Source organism: Coturnix japonica, chromosome 2 (assembly GCF_001577835.2).
Source record: "Coturnix japonica isolate 7356 chromosome 2, Coturnix japonica 2.1, whole genome shotgun sequence".
Lineage (NCBI taxonomy): Eukaryota > Metazoa > Chordata > Aves > Galliformes > Phasianidae > Coturnix > Coturnix japonica.
In genome coordinates, this window is record NC_029517.1 from 81,537,663 (window position 1) to 81,558,176 (window position 20,514).

The following is a 20,514-nucleotide window of genomic DNA, read 5'->3' on the forward strand; positions in this document are numbered from 1 at the left end:
GGTGGGTCACTACACACAGCTTTCCCAGACCAGCTGGATCATGACATCATTACATTAGGGCACGGTGTTTTAATGGAGATTTGTGATCATGTGACACCTGCAGGCTGTCAGCGCACTGTTCAGCTCTGCACTTGGAAGCACATCTTATACTTGTGCTTCCCTAAAGAGCTGGTGCACTGTGTAGACCAGTGGATGAAAAATGCTGTAGAACCTCAGGATCAGAGCTACAGCAGCTTCTTAATGTTGGCACTAGGACTAAGCAAGCTGGGTATTCTGGTCTGAAGCCAGTCAGGCTTATGACAATAACGCTTATGGCAAAGATTCATCTAGTAAAGATGGAGATGTTCATATGACTGTCACTAGAACATGCAACAAGTGGTTGCTGTGATTAATTCTTACTTTTCTAAACTGCAGGTATCACAAATTGTTCCCATCAATGCTATGTTCTGCAACCTCACTGGCTAGCTCAACTCTTGCTCTTTTATCCATATATTGCATTACTCAATGACAAATCATTTATGAAATGCTCTTAATGCCAAGAAAACATTACCAAAAACTTAGGCTATACAGAGGTGTGTGTACGCCCTTGCTTAGCAATAAAACCAACCAACCAACCCGCTTTTTCGTAGCGATGACTAAAACATGGCTGCAAGTTGTACAGTGTTCTGTATTGTATCCTTTTGGGTAAACATGATCGCTGTGGTTCTCTGCAGATCCCTACATAATCCATCATGTGAGAGGACAGAGTGCCATCTGTCTTATCTCTGTTGCTGTTCAGTGAATTTAATTTGAGGCACTTAATGTCTGCACAACCGGTACAGAATTGTGGTTAACGCTATTTGCTTAGTAGAAGGAATTCCTTTAAAAAAAGAAAAGACTACATTTAATGTTTGGAGTCCTGCCTTACATATTTCATCTGGAAGCACAGAGCGGCTTTGTCATCTTGGCAAAAGCCAGTCACATCAGCACTGACTTCAGTGTCAAAGCATCTTTATCCCTGTTTATCACAATGATAATATTGATACATGAAAACATATCTTGGGAATCTATTCCATAGGAGAGTTTCAGTGCTGAAGATGTTGAACAAGTGCCACAAACAGTTCTGTTGTTTATTCAATTATTATTTATTTAGGCTTTGTATCAATGGCTTTTGGTTTCTTGTATCAAGGAAGGCTTGTGGTGTCATTTATTTATACGTGTGTATACAGAGGACATCGAGGTGGCAAAATAATCTTATTTGTACTGAAAACCTGAATAGCTGTAATTTGCTAGATTCTGTAGAGTGTCAGAGCAGTGAAACACACCTGAGATGTTCAAAGAAGAGCTGAACAAGAACGACGTCTTCTGGCAGTTTTTCAAACTCTGCTAAGGAAATGGGGCTTTGCTAAATAAGATAGATAGATACTACCCCAAAAAAGCACCTTAAAATAGAGAAGTTCCTGTAGTGTTCATGTGTTTGCAGTCAAGTTTTGAAACTTTTTAAAGGCAGTTATGCATCTGCCTTCCTTGTGCCCATCCTTCTTCACAAGAGCTGTGCCCAGTGGGAGCACGTATCTCAACTGCCCACACCAGCAAGCACTGGAATGCAAAGACAACACTCACTCTTTGTACTAATTTAGGGCTGACATTCAAGCAAAACACAGTATAAATTCTTTGTGGAGGCATTTTCAGCTTTCAGCCATAGCTGGAAGGCACATAAATGAATAATACTCACTATTGTGTAAGGAAAGGTGGGGTAGGAATAAAGAAGCAACTGTTGCGTGGCCTCCTTTTCTCTCTTGGAGCAGATTTCTCCTTTATCATGGAATTCTGAAGTTAAATTAAGAGCCTGTGGGTGTCCCATGGGAGTAAATAAAAACAGAAGCACTGGAATGTACAGAAATACTTTCTCCTCTATAGGGCCGCAGTGCATTTGCTGTTGTTTTCTCCACCCCTGCCCCATCTAGATTTTGATAAGAAACCTCAGTCAAAAGCACAGCTTGAATTTCAGACTTACAGAACTTGATTAAAGTGGAATATTCCAAGCACAGCTACTGTTACCCACAGCCTAATTTTAGTCATGTTACAGAAGATGTTAAAAAAGGTGATAAAAAGAACCTGCGGTGCAGACATTTCCAGAAGCACACAACACAGCAGTGTAACTATAAATTACCTTCTTTCTAATCTTTATGGAATATTTATCTAAACATCTGTGAAGTGTATGAGCAACTTTTATGTTACAGTGATCAAACCTCTCCCTGCCTCATAGGTCTTAGCCTGTATTCAGCTTCAATATGTGCTAAGTGCTCTTTTGTTTCTTTATGGGAACACCTGTGACTAAATCAGTTGGTTAAGCTTTCGTAATTCTTTTCTTTATGATTTTTTTGGACTGTGAAACAAAAACTTTGGTCCCGATTTAACATTATGTATTAACAAACTAAACTTTAAACTACACTTGTGACAAATGCAGCAGAGCAAAACATGGCGAGTGGTGGTGAATGAGAGACTTGGAGTGAGAAAAATGGATTGAGTCGTCTTTCATATTTTGCTTCAGTTTTCTGTGGAACCTTGTGAAGTTCTCCTGTGGCCTGTATGAAGCCTTGCACCTACCCACTCAGTGTGTTTGGGTACAAAGGGTATGGAAGGTGGACATGGATTTCCTACCCTAGGGCTAGGAGGTAGCTGGAGTTCTGCGCTCCTCAGGGAGAGCAGAAGCAGGGATAATTTTAATGGGGATCTGAAGAAAAGACTGCAGATAAAGATGCGGATGCATAAGGCCTCAAAGAACAACATGGGCCTACATGATTGTCAGAGTACCCATTGATCTTTTCTCTCAGCACATGAACTCAATCTAATCTTTTGCGCAAGCTTTGATGTACCCTATGGCACCGTGAGAATGCTCAAAAGTAGTTGCAGCAATGCTAGTTTGCCTCATCCACGATGTGCTGTCAGTCAATACTGTGATCTTTTACTTCCAAGTCTTGGTTTTCAGGGAGTGGCATTGCTCACCAGACTCTGGCTTTGTAAACCCGCCGCGCAAGCAACGTGCGTGTAAATATTTCGGATATAGCTTGTGGTGATTGACTGTAACTACTTGATTTTAAGCTTTTGCTTTCTATGTGCTTTGTTTATGTACTCATTAAACTGTTTTCATGACAAAACTGGCGTACTAATGATTTAATTTATTTTAAATACTTTTAATATATTAACAGAAACCACAGCAAACCACTTCATAGTACAAGAGGGCATACAAAGTAAACAAAAGTAACTAAATGTGTGGGAAGTTTATTTGACAAAGGAATAAAGCTTACCTTTTAGATGGAGATGATAGGTTTTCATTAACCAAGGCTGCTCCATCCAGTGTTCACACATCCACGTGGGGTGAACCGAATCCAGCTTCTTGTTTTCACAGCACATAATAAGGGGTGATGCAGCACCTAACAATGAATTAGCATCAGAATTCCCAGTTTCACCAATGTTCGTTTGGTCTGTAAGGCCTCCAAGCACTTGAGATTTGTCTGCCTAAAAAAACCCAAGTAACCTCTACATAAGAAGCAAGTATTAACAGGTAAGTACTGCATATCACCTGACAAGTGGAAGGCTCAGGAGTCAACATCGCACAAGACACAGTTTAACATCTCCATTTAACACACATAACCCATATCTGTTATACATGCTTAACATTTAACACATGATTTCATGCACTGGAGCTAATTCTCTCTTGCATTTTAAGGAAATTACTGCTTGAAACAATCACTCCTATGAATTTGGAAGTCAAATTAGTTCGAATGAGATACTTAAAAGAGTGAGCAGTAATTCTTGGTAAAATGTTGGTTTTGTATTGTGTCCTGGCTGCAGGAATGGGGCAAAGCAGCAGCCACAGATTTCAATGAGAATTTGAAGGGGAAATCACCATTGGATGGGCAAGATCAGTCTGTGCACTTAACTGCTTTTAGAATATTTTATCCACTCGGATACGAGTCAGTCAACCAAAGCGTTGTAAAAATCACTGTTTCTGGTCATTCTACAGCAAAAGACTTCCCCTTTTTATGGCGTTTTTAACAGTATGTTCCACCTCAGTTTCTGCTGACTTGCTCCTGGAGACCTCAACCCACCAGCTCACATAGTACTCTGTTTAAAAGGGAGATAACAGTGCTCCCCAGAAACCCAACAATGCCTTATTTGGGTTTAAACAGGTGGGAAAGGCAGGGAGGGAACCCAGAGCTCACACACAGGTCCAATGAACATGTTCAAAGTTTAGCATAGTGCTTTGCTCTACCCATTGTTACATCTTTCTCACTATTTCTGCTTTCTCTGCTGGAACAAAGCCAACTCATTTGTAAATAAATCGCCTTATATTTAAATCCATTCCATTTTTTTTCTTCTATCTATATTATATTCTATCTCAGTTCCTCACAAACCATGAGTTATCCTTAGCACTTTTGCCATCTTGGAGTGCCCAAATCAGTGAAGTTTTGAACTTTATAGCTCTTTTGAACTAAGTAAATGCTCCCTAATAGAAAACTGAGAAAAAAAGTTAGTTAATAGTCTGTTGTGCTGACTTTATTTTGTACCACTGCCATCACTTGTTATTAGCAGCAGTTGGTGGTTTTCATTTCATGTACTGATGTAAAATACCTGATGGAGCTCCTGAGATGCTGTCAGGGTAGACACGCGCATTTACCCATTGCACAATAAAGTGACCAGGTTTCATTCGAGCTACACGAAGTCCCTCACCACTGCCTTAAGATGCTGTTATTGGATCTCACCCATCTTTCATTCCTAACACACTTACCTTTTCATTTCTGATATTTCATACAATTAACACGCCTTGAGGGAAACCTCAGGGTCTCGGGGCTACTTTTTCTCCCTCCTCATTTTATAGCAAATGTATCATTGGCACTTCCACCTCAGATAGTATTTGTTTCAAAGAAATACGTTGCTAACTATGCCACATTTGATTATTGTGTAATAGTTTTCTCTCTTTGCTGTTATATTCTTCCCCTAAATTATGCAGCCATCAGCAATAATACATGCAAACAACCTGCACATGAGTTCAGCAGCTGTTTTTTTTTTAACCCATTATAGGCAGAAAAAAAACAGAACATGACTGATGTCTTCAAATAAGAGCAGGATAAAGCAGTGTAAGGTTTGAGGGATGGGCATTGTGCTGTTGTTAGCAGTTTGAGAGAGGAAGTGTTTCATGAAATGAAACCAGCACCACTTTTACCTCTGCTCAGGGCTGTAATCTTCTTCTTCACCATTTTTCTGGTCAACAGTTACATGGTGATAGCATACCCTTGGTGTTTACATAGTTCAGTTATCCAAATCATTATCATCTTTTATCGCATTTGCTTCTTGATTATATGCAAATATTAGGCATTGGGCCTCCTCAATCAAAAGGTTCCTCCTTTTTCTGTTCACCACCTATTTCAAAGCTAAAGAGTGCAATCCTGAGCTCAAGATGCACCACGAGAGGTTGAGGTTGGGTATTAGGAAACACTTCTTGTAAAGAGCGCTGATGCAGTGGCACAGGCTGCCCAGGGAGGTGGAGTTCACTGTCTATGGAGGTGTTCAGGATCCATGTGGACGTGGCACTGAGGGATGTGGTCAGTGGGCAATATTGGTGGTTGGTGAAAAGTTGGGCTTGATGATCTTAGGGGTCTTTTCCAACCTTAATGATTCTGTAATTCCACATAGGACTGGAAGCCACAATCTCCAAGACTCTCCATCTTTCTTCCTATCCATCTGCTCTGTTTCTTCCAGAAACTCATTTTGGTTCTGTCTTAATTTCTATGAGAAATTTACGGTACCCTGTCAAGGATACGTGGCTCATCCTTTCTGAAGTGATTAGAAAAGTTCACTAAGTTAGATGATAAACGTTTATAAAACACTTATAAATGTCTCCTTTGGACCAGCAGGGGGAGAATGGGTTGGCTTTTCCCTCATTTATTGCAACAAGTCAGTAAATTGTGGACAACCTGGAAGAAACACCATCAGCTCTGCAGAGGAAACCCTGAGGCAAACACTATGTACAAAACAATTCTGAATTCTGAAATGAAGCAAATTCCATATCCAAACATTTGTCAGCCTTGCCATGACTGCTCTGCTCAAACTACACATTTGCTCTTGTGTAAAAGAAAAGAAGTGTATGTAACCACTGAAAGGACAAGTCTCTATTCCCACATGGAAGTCTGTTTTGAAACCCTTAATGTTTAATAGACATTTTTATTCTACCTGCACTGCTGCAAATTTCTTAATGGGGTTAAGCATCACTTCCCACAGTGGGACAATTCAGTTTTATACAGCAATCTGAATGTACTTTTTATATCTCTAGCTTTTTTAAATGCGTTGATTTTTTATGATCCGTGCACAGTGACTTCTGTGAAGGTAACCCACTGAAAACCAAGAAACCTACTGAACCCATGAAAAACATCCATTGCCTTTTACACTTACTCATGTCAAAAATACGTACAAGGTTTGATTTCAAATCAGCTATTTTCCAGTTTCATATGCATCTTGATTTTGCCAGGCAACAAAGCTACACATTAATCATAGCGATAGGAGTCTGAAAAGCTGTAAATTCAGTATTCCAGAGCTAAAATACTGTAATGTCACTGTTGTCTCTAAGACGTATCATCTACTGCTTGGGAATTAGAAGCTGTTTGCCCTTTACTTGTGCAGTCTCTATTTGTAAGTGATCTCAATGGGAACAAGAGGCTTTAGAACTTATAAGAGTAGAAAGACTCATTGCTTACACCAAGCAAAAGCAGAGAGACACTTCAAGGGATCTTAGTGTCACTAAGTGCTGCTACTGCTCAACCACTGTTTTACACTCACCATCATATCTGAAGGCAAAATCAAGTGGGACACTTAGAGTACTTAATTGCAATTGCTTTAAATGAAAGTGAATCTAATCTCCCAAATCTCACTGTTCTCGTTAGATGAACGTATCACAAAACAGGTTTATCAAACTCAGCATCCAAACACTTGAAGCAAAAAGCCTCTATTCCATTTACCAAAAACCCTAAGACCTTTCCCTCTCACCTGCCTGGAATGGCTGCCCAGGGAGGTGGTGCAGTCACTGTTCATGGCAGTGTTCAAGAGGTGTCTGGATAAGGAGCTACGAGATACAGTTTAGTGGCTTGTGGTAGCAAAGGTAATGGGAGGATGATTGGACTGAATGATCTTGTAGGTCCTTTCCAACCTTGTGATTCTATGATTTCTGCAGTCAGAGCGTGGGCAGTAACACCACTCAGCAATTACAAAGTGCCACAGACCAGGAGAACTGGTCAGACCTACTGTGTCAGAAAAGTAAGGGATATTCACCACAGTCAGAGATGTAATATTCTTGAAGAAAAAGCCAAAGTGGAACACGTGCTGAACTGCATGTAGATTCTTGTGACTGTGTGAGAGAGATGGCAACTGGCACACAACACCCTAACAGCTCTGTCAAGGTTTTCAATACAGACTATGCTGGTAGATTTGAATAACTTGATGTGAAAATGCCTGGAGTGGAACAAGGAATGAAATGTCCTTGTACAGATACTGTTAAAATACCCGATGCTTTTCTTTGCTCTATATTAAAAGCTTCTGTAGTGTCTTAGTGGCCTACTCACATAATACATTGGCACAACCCCACTTCCCAGTATACTACAAGGAAGAGCCACAAAGCACTCCCATATTGAATCAGCCCCAAATACAGAATAATCTGGGGTATTTGACAGACATACACATGTTCATACTTACACTAATAATCCTTAAACTTAATTTTACAATGGATTTGCAAACTTTGTCATCGGATCTCCCACACACAGCCTAGGCAAATACCCAGCACTGGCCAATATTGGATATTAACATTATTTAGATTGAGGGATCTTACCCCTCTGGCTTTATTTATTTATTTTAGGCACATGTATAGCCAAGCTGGCTTAGCTGTCAAGCACAAAGTTAACAAGGAGTGGTGGAAAGATGGGCATTCCTCTCTGTCCTGACTGGTTTCTGCCAACTGATGTTTGCTGCAAACCATCCCACTGTCCCCAGAAGTTGCACAGGTGCATAGGAACCTCTGTTTCAGTATTCGTACCCAGAACCCAAGAGGCCTAAATCCTTTTCTACAGGCAAGATGGGGCAGACTGTCTATCATGGTCTGTGGTGACAGAACAAGGGGCAATGGTTTTAAGTTCAAGGAGGGAAGATTTAGGTCAGATATAAGGAAAAAGCCTTTTACACTGAGGGTGGTGAGGCACAGGTCGCCCAGTGATGTGGTTGTTGCTCCATCCCTGGAGACTTCCAAGGTGAGGCTGTATCAGGCCCTGGGCAGCCTGATCTAGCTGTGGTGTCCCTGTTTTGTTACAGGAGAGTTGGACTAGACGGCCTTCCGAGGTCCCTCCTAACTCTAAGGATTCTACAATACTAAATTCAAGACTCTCCTTTGCAATTGTGTTTCATAATCTGTAGCAAAGTTTCCTTTCCATTGACAACACTCTAAAAGCTGAAATGCAGAAAAACCCTGCAATTACGTGAACATGCTCAAATTTAACTTTTAACACCTATCAATATCAATTGTTGCTCTTCTGAGGGAAATGATTTTTGTAGTTCGTGGATGTGGCAACCTCAGGAAAACATAAATCACTGAGCTTTTCCTGCTCCCCTTTAGGACTCCAGAAATTGAAAGGACACACTACAGGTGGAAGAGAGAGTCCAACAGTTTACACATAAAAGGGAAACATGCAGTTTAGATTTAGAATTTAGATTCAGCACACAGATAAAACTTCTGATCATATAAAGGAAAAGCCCATGATTTGTAACAGTGGGTAACTTTGTCTTAAATTCAGACAAAACCATCCCTGTCCTTAAAAACAGATTCGGATTTGCTACAGCTGATTCACTATAAAGGGGACCCAAGCAAAGACTACTCCAAAACTTGGCAACACAGACCCAAGAAAGTTTGCAGTCAACTACATGGTAACATTTTTCAATGAGCTAAATTATTAGTGCCTAATAATGGACCAGGATGCTAAAATAAACTCAGACTCCACTACTCCACCACACTCATAAAACCGAATTATTCCCACCTTTTTGTGCCTGGTGGCAACCCGTCGACCACTGCAGAACAGCAAAATACATCTGCTCACAATGTATTCCGTTGGGCTTCATGTAGATTGACAGCAAGCTGTTGGTAAGACATTGTGATCTGCAACACTGCTGAAGAAATGTAACATAACACAGATCAGGGTGTTTGTGATAAACACAGATCTGTTCTCTTTAGATATAGACTTAAAAGGCAACATGGAGGTGGTAACTTGTTCTGATCACGTTGATGCCTTACTGGCACTCCTCATTGCAACACTGCTCACAAGCCAGGAGTCCCACCGCAACAACGTGACCAAGTCCTTCTGTAGCAAGCTGATCTTCTATGTGACAAAAATTAATTGTATTCTAAGTAACTGCTCATACTGTTCCAGAGTCACACATTCATTCTGTTTGGAAGAGCTTATTTTCTCTCAACACAGATCTCTATTTCTGTTTAGGGGCCAATGAGATCTGTATCACCCACGTGGCACTTACAAGAGATGCCACTGTTATTTTCATTCTCTCCTGCCTTCCCTGTTGCGCACAGCTGGGATCCATTGTGCTGAGAGTGAAGCATTATACCTTGACACTGGCAATGATGGACAGACGTTTGTCATTTGGGTCAACTCACAGGGACCGATTAGCTTTTTAAACTTAGTCCTGCTGCATCCATTGAGAAATAGATACAACCCATTCCCGCTCTCCCATGGAGGATGATCCAGCTTAAGTTTTCTCAGGTTTTATCTCTAAAATTACATCCTGTGTTCCAACTTTGAAGGAAGTAAAATTGTAAAGTTTCTGGATTCTAATTGTCCCAGGTTCAGTCCCACGCTGGGCTGTAACGTTACAAACACAAGCACCATTATATAAATACACATGCACAACATATGTATGCGTTTGGTACAATAGCGCATTGGCCATTGTATAAAAAATTGTTCCTTTGCAGCACTGATAACTTTCAGACTCACTCCCCACAGATTTCCAAGGCACTCCCCTCTCCTTTCCCTCACACAAAGGGAGCCTTTCCCAACAGCTGCTGTTCTCCTTCCTCCCTGCTGACCGGACTCTGCTGTTGTTGCAGGATATACATGCAGCCAGGGCCAGCCATGTAGGCTCCATCCCCCAGAGGTCTCAGCACGGCCGGCCTGGTGATGACAACCCTGTAGTCCACTTCTTCAAGAACATTGTAAGTTCCACTTCTCATTCTTCTCCACATTCTTATCATTCCTTCAGATCCACCTATAATCAAATATCCCACAGTCATTACCCTTTACTAATGAATTCTTCTACACCTTTGAGCTCATCATGCAATTCAATGTAATTTCACCTGGAAACAAGAACAGTGCCGAAATGTTACACCCAAGTGGGTGAACCCTCAATTAGCACAGTCACGTTTCAAGAGCAGTTGTTGTAATTATGCAGCTTCACCATTTACAAGGTTTATGCTGCTGTCTTTGGCAACCAGCGTCTTTCTTTAGAAAGAGATTTAAAAATGTTCACATGACAGCAAAGAGAAGAACAAAATTAACAACTAATACATAAGGACTAATAACTCCTGGAGACATTCAGAGTTTCCTGGAGACACTCAAGGTCAGGCTGGATGGGGCTCTGAGAAGCTGTTGGAGCTGTAGGCATTCCTGCTTCTTGCAGGGGAGTTGGACTAAGTGACCCTAGAGGGTCTCTTCCAACTCAAAGCATTCTATGATTCCCTGAATTTACTTGATAATTATCTCAATTTATTGTTGCTTTGGCTTTATAATTTTTTTTTGTTGGTTTTTAGGTCTCACCCCGTACTCCTCCTCCAATGCAAGCAAAGGTAAGAGCAGTCCAGGGCTCAGGCAGTGCCCATGGGTCTTCGGGGTCATTTATACCACTTCAACCACCAGTCCATTTGTTATCTTTAATCATGATAAATATAAATCAGGAGTTGCCTTTAGGAATATCCCAAGCCAGGGATTAAGACAAAAAAGCCATGGCTCCTCTCCTTGTGCATTTCCTGATTTGTTGCATGACACCTAGATTAAAGCCAAATGTTGAGGTCCTTATATATTAGTTTTTTTGTTGTGGGTGTTTCATACATTATACTAATAATAGGTACAACTGTCAGCCAAGCCTCAACCTCCAGGAACTGTTCTCATGTTGATAAGCTGACATGGTTCCCACAGCCCATGATTGATGAACCACGGCAAGTGATGGAAGCTCTTGTGATTCTGACTGAGAACTTTGCCTTTTTCATTTTATGGAATGACTGATGCTTCATTATCTGGCCAGTTTCTCGTTGTTTTTCACTGCATTCTCAACAACTTCTGATCCAATGTTCTGTAGTGACCGTTGTGTTATTGTTTCTGTTTCTTCCACGTGCAGGGAAGAGGACTGTCCCTCACCAGATTTAGCTGGGTAGGTGATGAATGTGCTTTCGGAAACAGCCATTTTTTTTACTAGGCCAAAGCATACCTTGCTCCACTGCCTCAAGCTGCTGCAGCAACACAATAATTTTGTTTCATCTCGGTTTTGCTATTTTGCTTTTCCTGTTCTACTTTCCTCCCTCCTCCCACAGCACTTTAAGATGGTAATCGAGACGCACGCTCTTATCCAGCACACTGACAGCCTCGCAACAAATATTTCTTCTGCTTCAGCATGAAGGGAACAAAATCCTCTGCATGACAAAGCTGACTTCCTTTAAACGTCCTGGGAGACTCACTGCTGCGGGTTTCTTCTCCTGGGAAAGACAAGGATGGGAGGGCAGGTGGTGTCCAGGCAGGGATCTGTCCCCATTAAGCCCTACAGAACTAACACCACCACTAATTCAAGTATTTGGTCTCACCTTTCCTCACCACCTCTTCCAGTGTGAAGAGATCAGCCCAAGTTAGGCAAGTTCCTCCTTTAGTTATCACAGCTGATTAAATCCTACTTCTCTGCCGCAGGTTTGGTTCTGTAACAAGAAGAACGCATACATGTTAAGCTAAAAAAAAAATATTACAGCCTTCAAGCTGTTATACGTTTCTTTCACTGCCAACAGAACACCAATTTACTTCATGCATAATCACCTCAGAACTTGTAAATTGAATTTGTTTTTTTTATTTAAGTTTTGTCATGCAGGTTAACGCTCTGAGCATCCGCTTTTGATTATTAGTTCTTCTTTTACAGATTGCTTCCCTCAGGCACCAGCACACCAAGAAAACCACCTAATGCTTGCCTTTACCCTGGCTTTTTACTTAAAAGACTATTTTATTGCAACTTCCTCTAAGATTCTCCATGTTTCAGCGATGACAAAGAAAGATTACCACGTGAACATGAAATTAATGTCAATATGCTGATCTGAAATGTACACCAAACTCTTTCTATGCAGGGTGGTGAAGGACACAAGCCGGGATACGGAAGTGGAAAATTCTATGAGCACAAATCTGCTCACAAGGGACATAAGGGATCCTATCACGAGGGCCAGGGCACTCTTTCCAAAATCTTTAAACTGGTAAAGTACAATTCAAGTTAATGTAAGTTCAAACAGCTGAGCCCAGAGAAAAGCTGAGTGCAGCCCAACCTCTCTAGGAGATGCCATGTTTGGAACAACCACGTTTCCACAAAGCTTTGGAAGGAAGTAGGCATTCTCAAAGATGTTGGTCTTATAAAATCACCTGATAAATAGATAAACCATTTGACAAGAAGTTAGGCTTCAGGTAAATGGTTTCTTTAGTTTGCTTATGACAAAAAAGAAAACAAAAACAAGGCAACTGAAAATGCAGAATACTTCAGTTTTATGCTTGGAATCTTTAGAAATAGAAGAGAAACACTTCAATTATCCTGAAACGTACGCTTACAAATCATTCCCTATTCAAGTATTTCAGAAGAGCTCCAGTCCACTGCTTGCTTTAAGAATCAAAACAACTAATAGTTGAGCCTGGCTCTCACCTATGTAAATCTCCAAAAGAAAGTTTCACACTGTATCAGTCTCTGCCTGGTGCAAGTCCAGAGCATTTCAGCAGAACATAGCCCAGGCTTCTTTAACCTTCTAATCAAGGCTGAGAGCTACATTCTTTTTAGATGCACAAGAAAACATGGCACTTGTATAAGGAAGGCCTCAAAAAGAACAAGCATGTACAACTAACTCACAGAATTGTAGAATGACAAGGTTGGGAAGGACCTACAAGATCATCTAGTCCATTACAGCTGATACCACAAACCACTAAACCATATCTCAGAGCTCCTCATCCAGACACCTCTTGAACACTGCCAGGGACAGTGACTGCACCACCTCCCTGGGCAGCCATTCCAGTGCCTGACCACTCTCTGAGAAAAAATATTCTTCCTTACATCTAGTCTAAACCTCCTCTGGTACAACTTGCAACCATTTCCTCAGGTTCTGTTTGTTGCCTGGGAGAAGAGGCCAAGTCCCTCCTCATCACAACCTCCCTTTAGGAAGGGATGAGGTCTCCCCTGAGTCTCCTCTTCTTCATGCTAAACAATCCCAGCTCCCTCAGCTGCTCCTCTTAAGACTTGTGCTCCAGACCCCTCACAAGTTTAGTTGCCCTTCTCTGGACACGTTCCAGGGCTTCTATGTCTTTCTTGTAGTGAGGAGCCCAAAACTGAACACAATACATGCCTAGCTACATATGAGAATTTAATGAGAATGAATTAATTCTATGTGAAAGTATATAAGAAGCAATTGGTTCATGTTAAAATTCAAATAAGAACTTAATTATAATGAATACCAGAGTCATTTTCATTAGATATTTAAGGTTTTGTATTGGACTGATACATGTAGCCCTATGCACACAGTACCTTATTGCTAATTAACTCCATTCTTCCTTCCCCAGGGTGGCTCTGGCTCCCGGCCTGGATCGCGGTCTGGCTCACCAGTTGCGAGGCGCTGAAGCTCTACGATGCCATTCAAGGACCATGCACTCTGCTTCATAATCTAACTGCCTTAAAATTAATAACAACTGCAAGAATTACCTAGTTAGATGCAGTCCATTACTTAGTGCCAATTAGGGTCTGCATGCAGTAGATGATACAAACTTCTATTGGCAATCCCTGACCAACAGTTGAATGAAAAGAACACACAAAGTAGCTTTACTAGCTGTTCCCCCTATTTTATGTAGAGTAACGACACGTCTGACTTTACTCATTCTCCTCCAGGGTGCCCTAACTGTATTCTGGACTTCATTCTTTCTCCCAAGCATCTAATATGAGCTCCAGCCTTCTGGTTTCATTTTAATGAACGTCAGAATTGCAAATAAAGAGTTAACGTCTTGAATACTGAGCACTGCCGTTAATAAGCTTTCAAAATGCTGCTGTAAAGACAAACACAAAATCCACCATGTGCAGAAGTTGTAAGGACTGTTTATCCAAATTCTTTTTATTTTGTTTTATTTTGATTTGGGACTTTGGTTTGGCTTCTGTTTCATTTTAATCTTCCTTCTCTCACTCACAGAATAATTTATTTTCATAACAGGATTAGGCAGTCACAGAAAGGTTCACCAAACATTGCGAGTTCAAGGCATGTGAAACGTGGGAGGGGGCAGATGTTGCAGAATCAATACGATGCAGAGCAATGGCAATAAGGAAACGCTTTCCGCACCACAATTTGCTCACCGCATCCAAACCATTAGAATTAAGAGTAGATGAGGGAGAGAAAGAGGATTTCAAATTTGAGTTAGACTAATGCTAAGAAACAAGGGATAATTCCCAGCGACGAAACACCAGATCGCACACGTGACCACTGGACGTCACTGTTGCTCCACACACTCTGCTGCAACAGCATAAACTTTGCAGTAAAGTAACTAAAAATACAAGTGAATAAGTCTAATTTCAGAAAGAGAGCCCTTCAGTACTGGTCTCAGATAGTCCTGCACATCTCGCGAGGGAACTTCAAACCTTGCTCTTCGTATTGCAGCAGCCTTATATTTGGTTGGCTCTTCCTTTGCCCAAATAACACCTGGATGCCTTTTAAGGGCAGTGCACCAAAGCAAACTTATAGTAAACTACTGTGAATGTTTAACTGTTGTACTGTAGTTGCCTCATAGAAATGAGTTATAACAGAGTTAGATTTAGATATTAATTGTTCACAGATAACTAAAATGAGTGTGTGGCAATGGTATTTCCAACCACACGTAGAGAAATACAAGGCTCTTCTGAATTGCACTGTTTTATTACTTAAACTCACCCTTCCTTCAAGCTCTTCTCTAAGCATCTGATTAATTACTTTCTTTTTTAGTTTTAGCCCGTGTCGTAGACTGAGGTTAATGCTTCCCAAGTTGAAACCGCATCTATGTGTCCAGTAGAAGTTACCTATACACGTGTGTTAATTCACGTCTAAATCTATCGTAGGTTTATATTCAGCGTCCATTAATACAAAGCAAGGGAAGATGGAGAATAGAAATAGAGACTAAGGAAAACAAAAATACCAAAATTATTAAGTATATACACGTATTACATCTTCTGTTACCTGCGTTGTTTGCTATGTGTATTTTTCTATTGTAGCTTCATCCAGATTTATACTCGGCAACATAATAGTGGATTTAATTTGAAAACATACTGTTCTTATAGGAACAAAGCTTTTACAATTTATCAAAATAAATAATCGATGTGTAATAAAACCGATCCAGGTTTTGTCTTTTGTAACATAGGCTGTGTACAAAAAACGTTCCTTTTTTTTTTTTTTCCTCCTGCTGTTCATTCACAGTGCTGAAGATACTGGAAAATGCCTCAGCTGCATGTTCACAGGCTTCTTGTGACATTGATGGTACCTGAGCATGGCCCACAAGGCTGATGCCATGACACAGGCACTCCTATGCCTTCTTCCCTTACTCAAAACACCATCTAATTCTTCAAAGTCCTTGGATAAGAATTGTGCTTCCTAAACAAATGCATCAAACTCAATGTTTTTTAAAGCATTACTAATGCATTTGTTCCAGTGTCTGAATCCACACTGAATGTCTGCAGATACACTGCTTGGAACACTTCCAATTCAATCTCACTGAGTAGCTTCAATGATGAAAATTTCTGCATGAGGATACTTGAGAATGGATTCCTGAAGCTCACTAACAAGGGTGGTGGGGAGGGAAGCAAATAAAATACGATGTTAAAAAACAGGTTTTAGAAAGACTATTCACTCTAACCGATATGAGTGCAAGCACTAAAAGAGAAGCAGACTGCATTGAGGAGAAGTGTCAGGGGACTACAGAGCTCATATTGTCTGCTTATCACTTGCAGGATTTGGAACATATGCTCACTACTTCTAATCAAGACAAAACACTTGAGAAGTGACTGTTTTAAAACTGCATCCCTTTACACATGACATAACCTGCTTTTAGTACATATTCTCTTAATGTCAGTCACCACCACTCGTTACTTGCTGGCAAAGCAATCACAGCCAGAGCCGGATGAATATCCTGTCCCCCCCAAGCAGTCAGCAATCACACTGCCATTAGGAAGTATGGAACTGCATTTGGATGTAATCAGCTGTAAATCATCTTCTGCCATCATTTATGCAACAAACCATCTCCGATCAACTTTCCTGTGCATTTACAAACTATTCTCTGAAAGTGTAACACAATGGTTTTATACACGTTATATATCATACAGCCCATCAGAACTGATTCAGTATTACTCAGCTTCTCATTCTATGTAATTAAGCATAAAAAGCATGCTATGCATGGGGTTCAGCATGCCTTCAGAGAACAACCGTAAAAGATATCCTTCTTGTATAGCTGAAATACTATTGCTGTCTGGAAGGAAAGGCACTGCTGGGAGATCTTCACATGCACTCTTTAAATAAAACAGAGGTGTGCTTCTGTTAAACTGTTTTCAGTTTCCTAGAATCCAAGATGAAATTAAAAAAAATACACAAAACAGGATTTGGAAAAGAGTAATATTATTTAACATGTTTTTGAATTAAATATTCCACATAACAAAAGTGTTATTTTCATGTCAACAACTATATTACTTATATACATATGCCAAAAGTGATAACAAAAGAACTAAGAGGTGACCTATCGAAAAAACAGCAATTTCTTGCTTCAGCAACCTGAAATAACTAGTGTGTATCATAGACAAAGTATAGACAATATTTACAAAAGAGAGCATTTGGGATCTGAGAGCAAACATCTTTCAGAAAGTAAATTAAAATTCAGCTCTGTATTATAGTACAATGAAACCACCAGTGATCTAGGAGTACTTGCAGCAAACCGAAAAGATGAACTTCCTGCAACCAGGATTAGTATTTACAAAATATACTGATCAGCCACACAGAGGCTCATATAACTTTAAATATACATATATATATATTTATACACACAAGCACACATATATATCTATATATATATATGTAACATATAAATAAAATTCAAAGGAACAAGGAAAAAAAGAAAAGAGCTTGTCTTTGGAATGTCTAAAAGATGACCATGTCTTTACTCCAGTGTTTCTTTGCTATGAATAGATTTAAGTGGTACCTTTCAAAGCCCTGCTTAGTCACCTAGGTAGTTTTGATGAAATGATGACTTAAACAACAAATAAAAGTAACATATTTCCAAAACCCACAAAGAAAACAGTGAGCAATTTACAGATTTGAAGTAACTGTTTACAGCACTGGGGAATTCTGTATAATATACGTGACCTAGCGTGCATCTCGCTTTCTGACTGCTAACACAAAACCGTATGTTGACTTCCCAAATTTAGCATATGGCTGTGCCTTCCACAGACACTGGGATATGTACCTGCTAATCCGATACAGCAAACATAAAAGAGGCCTTCCTCGTAACCCTTCCTGGTTTGAACTCTCTTTAAATAATTACCGCTGAGTTTAAAGCCTCAAGCACTTTTATGTAAAAACAACCACCTGCCTCTGTGGTTGGAATGGAAATGAACACGCTCCCTCTCAAGAGCTTAACTCAAGAAAAGCCATACATTCAATGGCAATTTATTTCAACATTCTGAAAAACGCACTAACTTTAAACAAAAATACAGCCTTTTCCTGTGCCTTGTAAAAAGAAAATAATTACTTTTTACTGCATGCATCTACTTGTAACATTTTGTTTCCAAAATCAATTATTTCTTTAAATAGGTAAAAAAAAAACAAAAGAAAAAAAAAACAAAAAAAAAACCCTAAAACTAACAGCTTCATGGTTTTCTCATGAAGTTGTTCTTCCCCTCCTTTAAAAATTCTACTCTAGAATGAAGTTCCAGTTCATTTTTCAAATAGATATACTGGCTGTGAATTAGAAGATGAAACTGTATACAGTATTACCTGAGTTCATTCATTCACAGACAACTTAGCACAGATTAAGTGATGATTTCACAATATTTTTCTACAAGCTTAAAAAAAAATCCAAGACATTGATTCCTTTAGGTAATTTTTGCAAATAATTAAAAATCCTATAATATATTATTGTATTGTTAATACTTCCAATGCTTGAAGCTTCAACTGTAAAATCCATCTTTTTCCTTCTCTGAAAACTTTAGAGGAATTCAAGTTCCAAACAAAAAAGTCAGCTTTCAGATATCGAGGTGTCATCGAAAAACACTGCCTATATTTTGCCATTCATTTGACGATTCTTGTACCACTTCTTCTAAATTCAGAGCACGACTAAAATCTTCCCCTTCTTGTTCTTGATTGCTAGCAGGTTCTTGGACAGGACCTACCAAAGCACAAGGGAAAAAAAGGAGTATGATTGGATGGGTAATGTAAGAAAAATGGAATTGCTGAGAATTATTACTTGTGAATAAAAGAATTACAGTTGGAAAACAATGATGCAACAACTTCATAAAGAGGCATCATACAAATACCTCGGATTCTATAGACACTATTTAAAAAAAAGAAACCTTTTGGGAAAAGCTACCCACAAAACCAAATATAATCAATTGTTCCCCTATAGTAGGTTTTGAACTTTCTATTTTAGCAGTATAGGGCTGCACCACAACCACAGAACCATAAGCAGTAACCCGTGTGTTTCCAAGTGTTATTTGGGTCATGTTCAACTATTAGCTCACTAAACATTTTCTGATTTCCTAGAAACTGTGCAACTTCCTGTATTTGCCACCGCTATCATTGTGCTACATACCAGTGTAACCATGAGCCCGTTTCATATGAAGTTTCATATTGCTCTTCTGTGTAAATCCCATTGCACAGTAATCGCATTTATAAGGCCTTTCCCCCGTGTGCTTTTTCATGTGAACTTGAAGAGCACTCTTCTGGTTAAAAGCCTTTTCACACAGCGTACACTGAAATGGCCGTTCCCCTAAAAGAGAAAAATGTAATTAATGTTCATTTAAACATATACTTAGTTCCAAATTCAATAAAATAATTAAGATGACCTAGAAATGGACACAAACAAAATTTGTTTCCTTACATCTCCCTTAAATAGTGCTATGACTCCAAATAATCAGCAACACATCCTAAATGAAATATCAGAATATTGATATGAATCCTAATCCTATAATCTAAATTACATCAAAGCAAATAATAAAGATTTTTAAAAATCAGTTTATATGACTTTTCTGCACTCAAGAGAGTTTTACAACATTTACGAATAACAGAGATAAAACAAGCTGATGTTCTTTTGTTACCCCTGTGCTCATCTCTTTACAGGTATTACAGCTTCTCAGGCTAAATCCAACTTCGCAGGCAATCAACCAAAGAATATTCAATGCTAGTAAATCATTAAGTAAACTTAAAAGTATTAACTAATTAGAGCTGCTACAGGTCAAACAGTAACAGAAAGAGTGTTTCCAACAGTAAGCACCAAACAGCACCAACAGTAGAGTAGGAGAAAGGTTTCTGAGCACAAAGCTCCCTTTCATTTTACATCGCTTGAAATAAATGTATTTCTACTTTGAATTTCGAGGGAAAAATAGGTGACACTTGCAAAATATTGTTTCCATTCACCTGTCTACTAAAGCAACTCACAGATGTGGTCCATAAGGAAGATTTTGTGAAGACTATTCTGATAAATCCGTTCAAGAACATGATCATTACACAGTGTTTTCAACAAGGCTGCCAACAATGTCTGCATGCAAAGGATTGTTTCAAGGAAAACGCTCAAGAAATTGAGTTTCACAGCATTACAAACCTCCAGTGCAATGCAAAATTATGGTCAAAGCCACACTCACTTCAAGATTAGAAGGAACTGACTACTTTAAAACCCAAGTTCCTCCCTTCACTCAAAGTTCAGCTTTTGCAGGAAAGATCCTGATGTTTCTTTCTGCCTGTACAGCATGCAGCCTGCGATCACTTTTTCTCTTAAGATTACAGCATAGATGAGAAAAGGGGCTTTTGATCTAGAAACATGAACTGCAGCACAAAAGTGTTCTTTATTTTTGTTAAGAATGGTTTCGCTTGTTTGAGTTAAAAATGTTTCTTCCAATACATTCAATTTTCTATTCTAAAATAAGCAGCCATTTTGGTGTTGCGTAAGTGATCACGCCATATGGCTTCTTCTACCAGAGGTGGAATCATTCACTTCC

General features: G+C 39.6%; 2 protein-coding genes across 3 annotated transcripts in view; one reads left to right on the forward strand and one right to left on the reverse strand.

Annotated features, from left to right (window-relative positions):
* The window catches only part of MBP (myelin basic protein), a 100,034-nt gene extending 84,380 nt beyond the window's left edge, over positions 1-15,654 (forward strand). The window contains exons 5-9 of one of the 2 annotated variants that reach the window (XM_015855126.2): positions 10,136-10,240; positions 10,835-10,870; positions 11,419-11,451; positions 12,404-12,526; positions 13,869-15,654. In XM_015855126.2, the coding sequence (XP_015710612.1) occupies positions 10,136-10,240; positions 10,835-10,870; positions 11,419-11,451; positions 12,404-12,526; positions 13,869-13,925 (354 nt within the window). In that variant the 3' untranslated portion in view covers positions 13,926-15,654. The remainder of the gene's footprint in view (positions 1-10,135; positions 10,241-10,834; positions 10,871-11,418; positions 11,452-12,403; positions 12,527-13,868) is intronic. The other variant, XM_032442611.1, reaches the window with a different exon arrangement.
* A 1,256-nt stretch (positions 15,655-16,910) lies between these two features.
* ZNF236 (zinc finger protein 236) overlaps positions 16,911-20,514 on the reverse strand; it is a 61,903-nt gene continuing 58,299 nt past the window's right edge. The window contains exons 32-33 of the mRNA XM_032442591.1: positions 19,113-19,289; positions 16,911-18,689 (exon numbers count right to left, since the gene is read on the reverse strand). Of these exons, the coding sequence (XP_032298482.1) occupies positions 18,562-18,689; positions 19,113-19,289 (305 nt within the window). The 3' untranslated portion in view covers positions 16,911-18,561. The remainder of the gene's footprint in view (positions 18,690-19,112; positions 19,290-20,514) is intronic.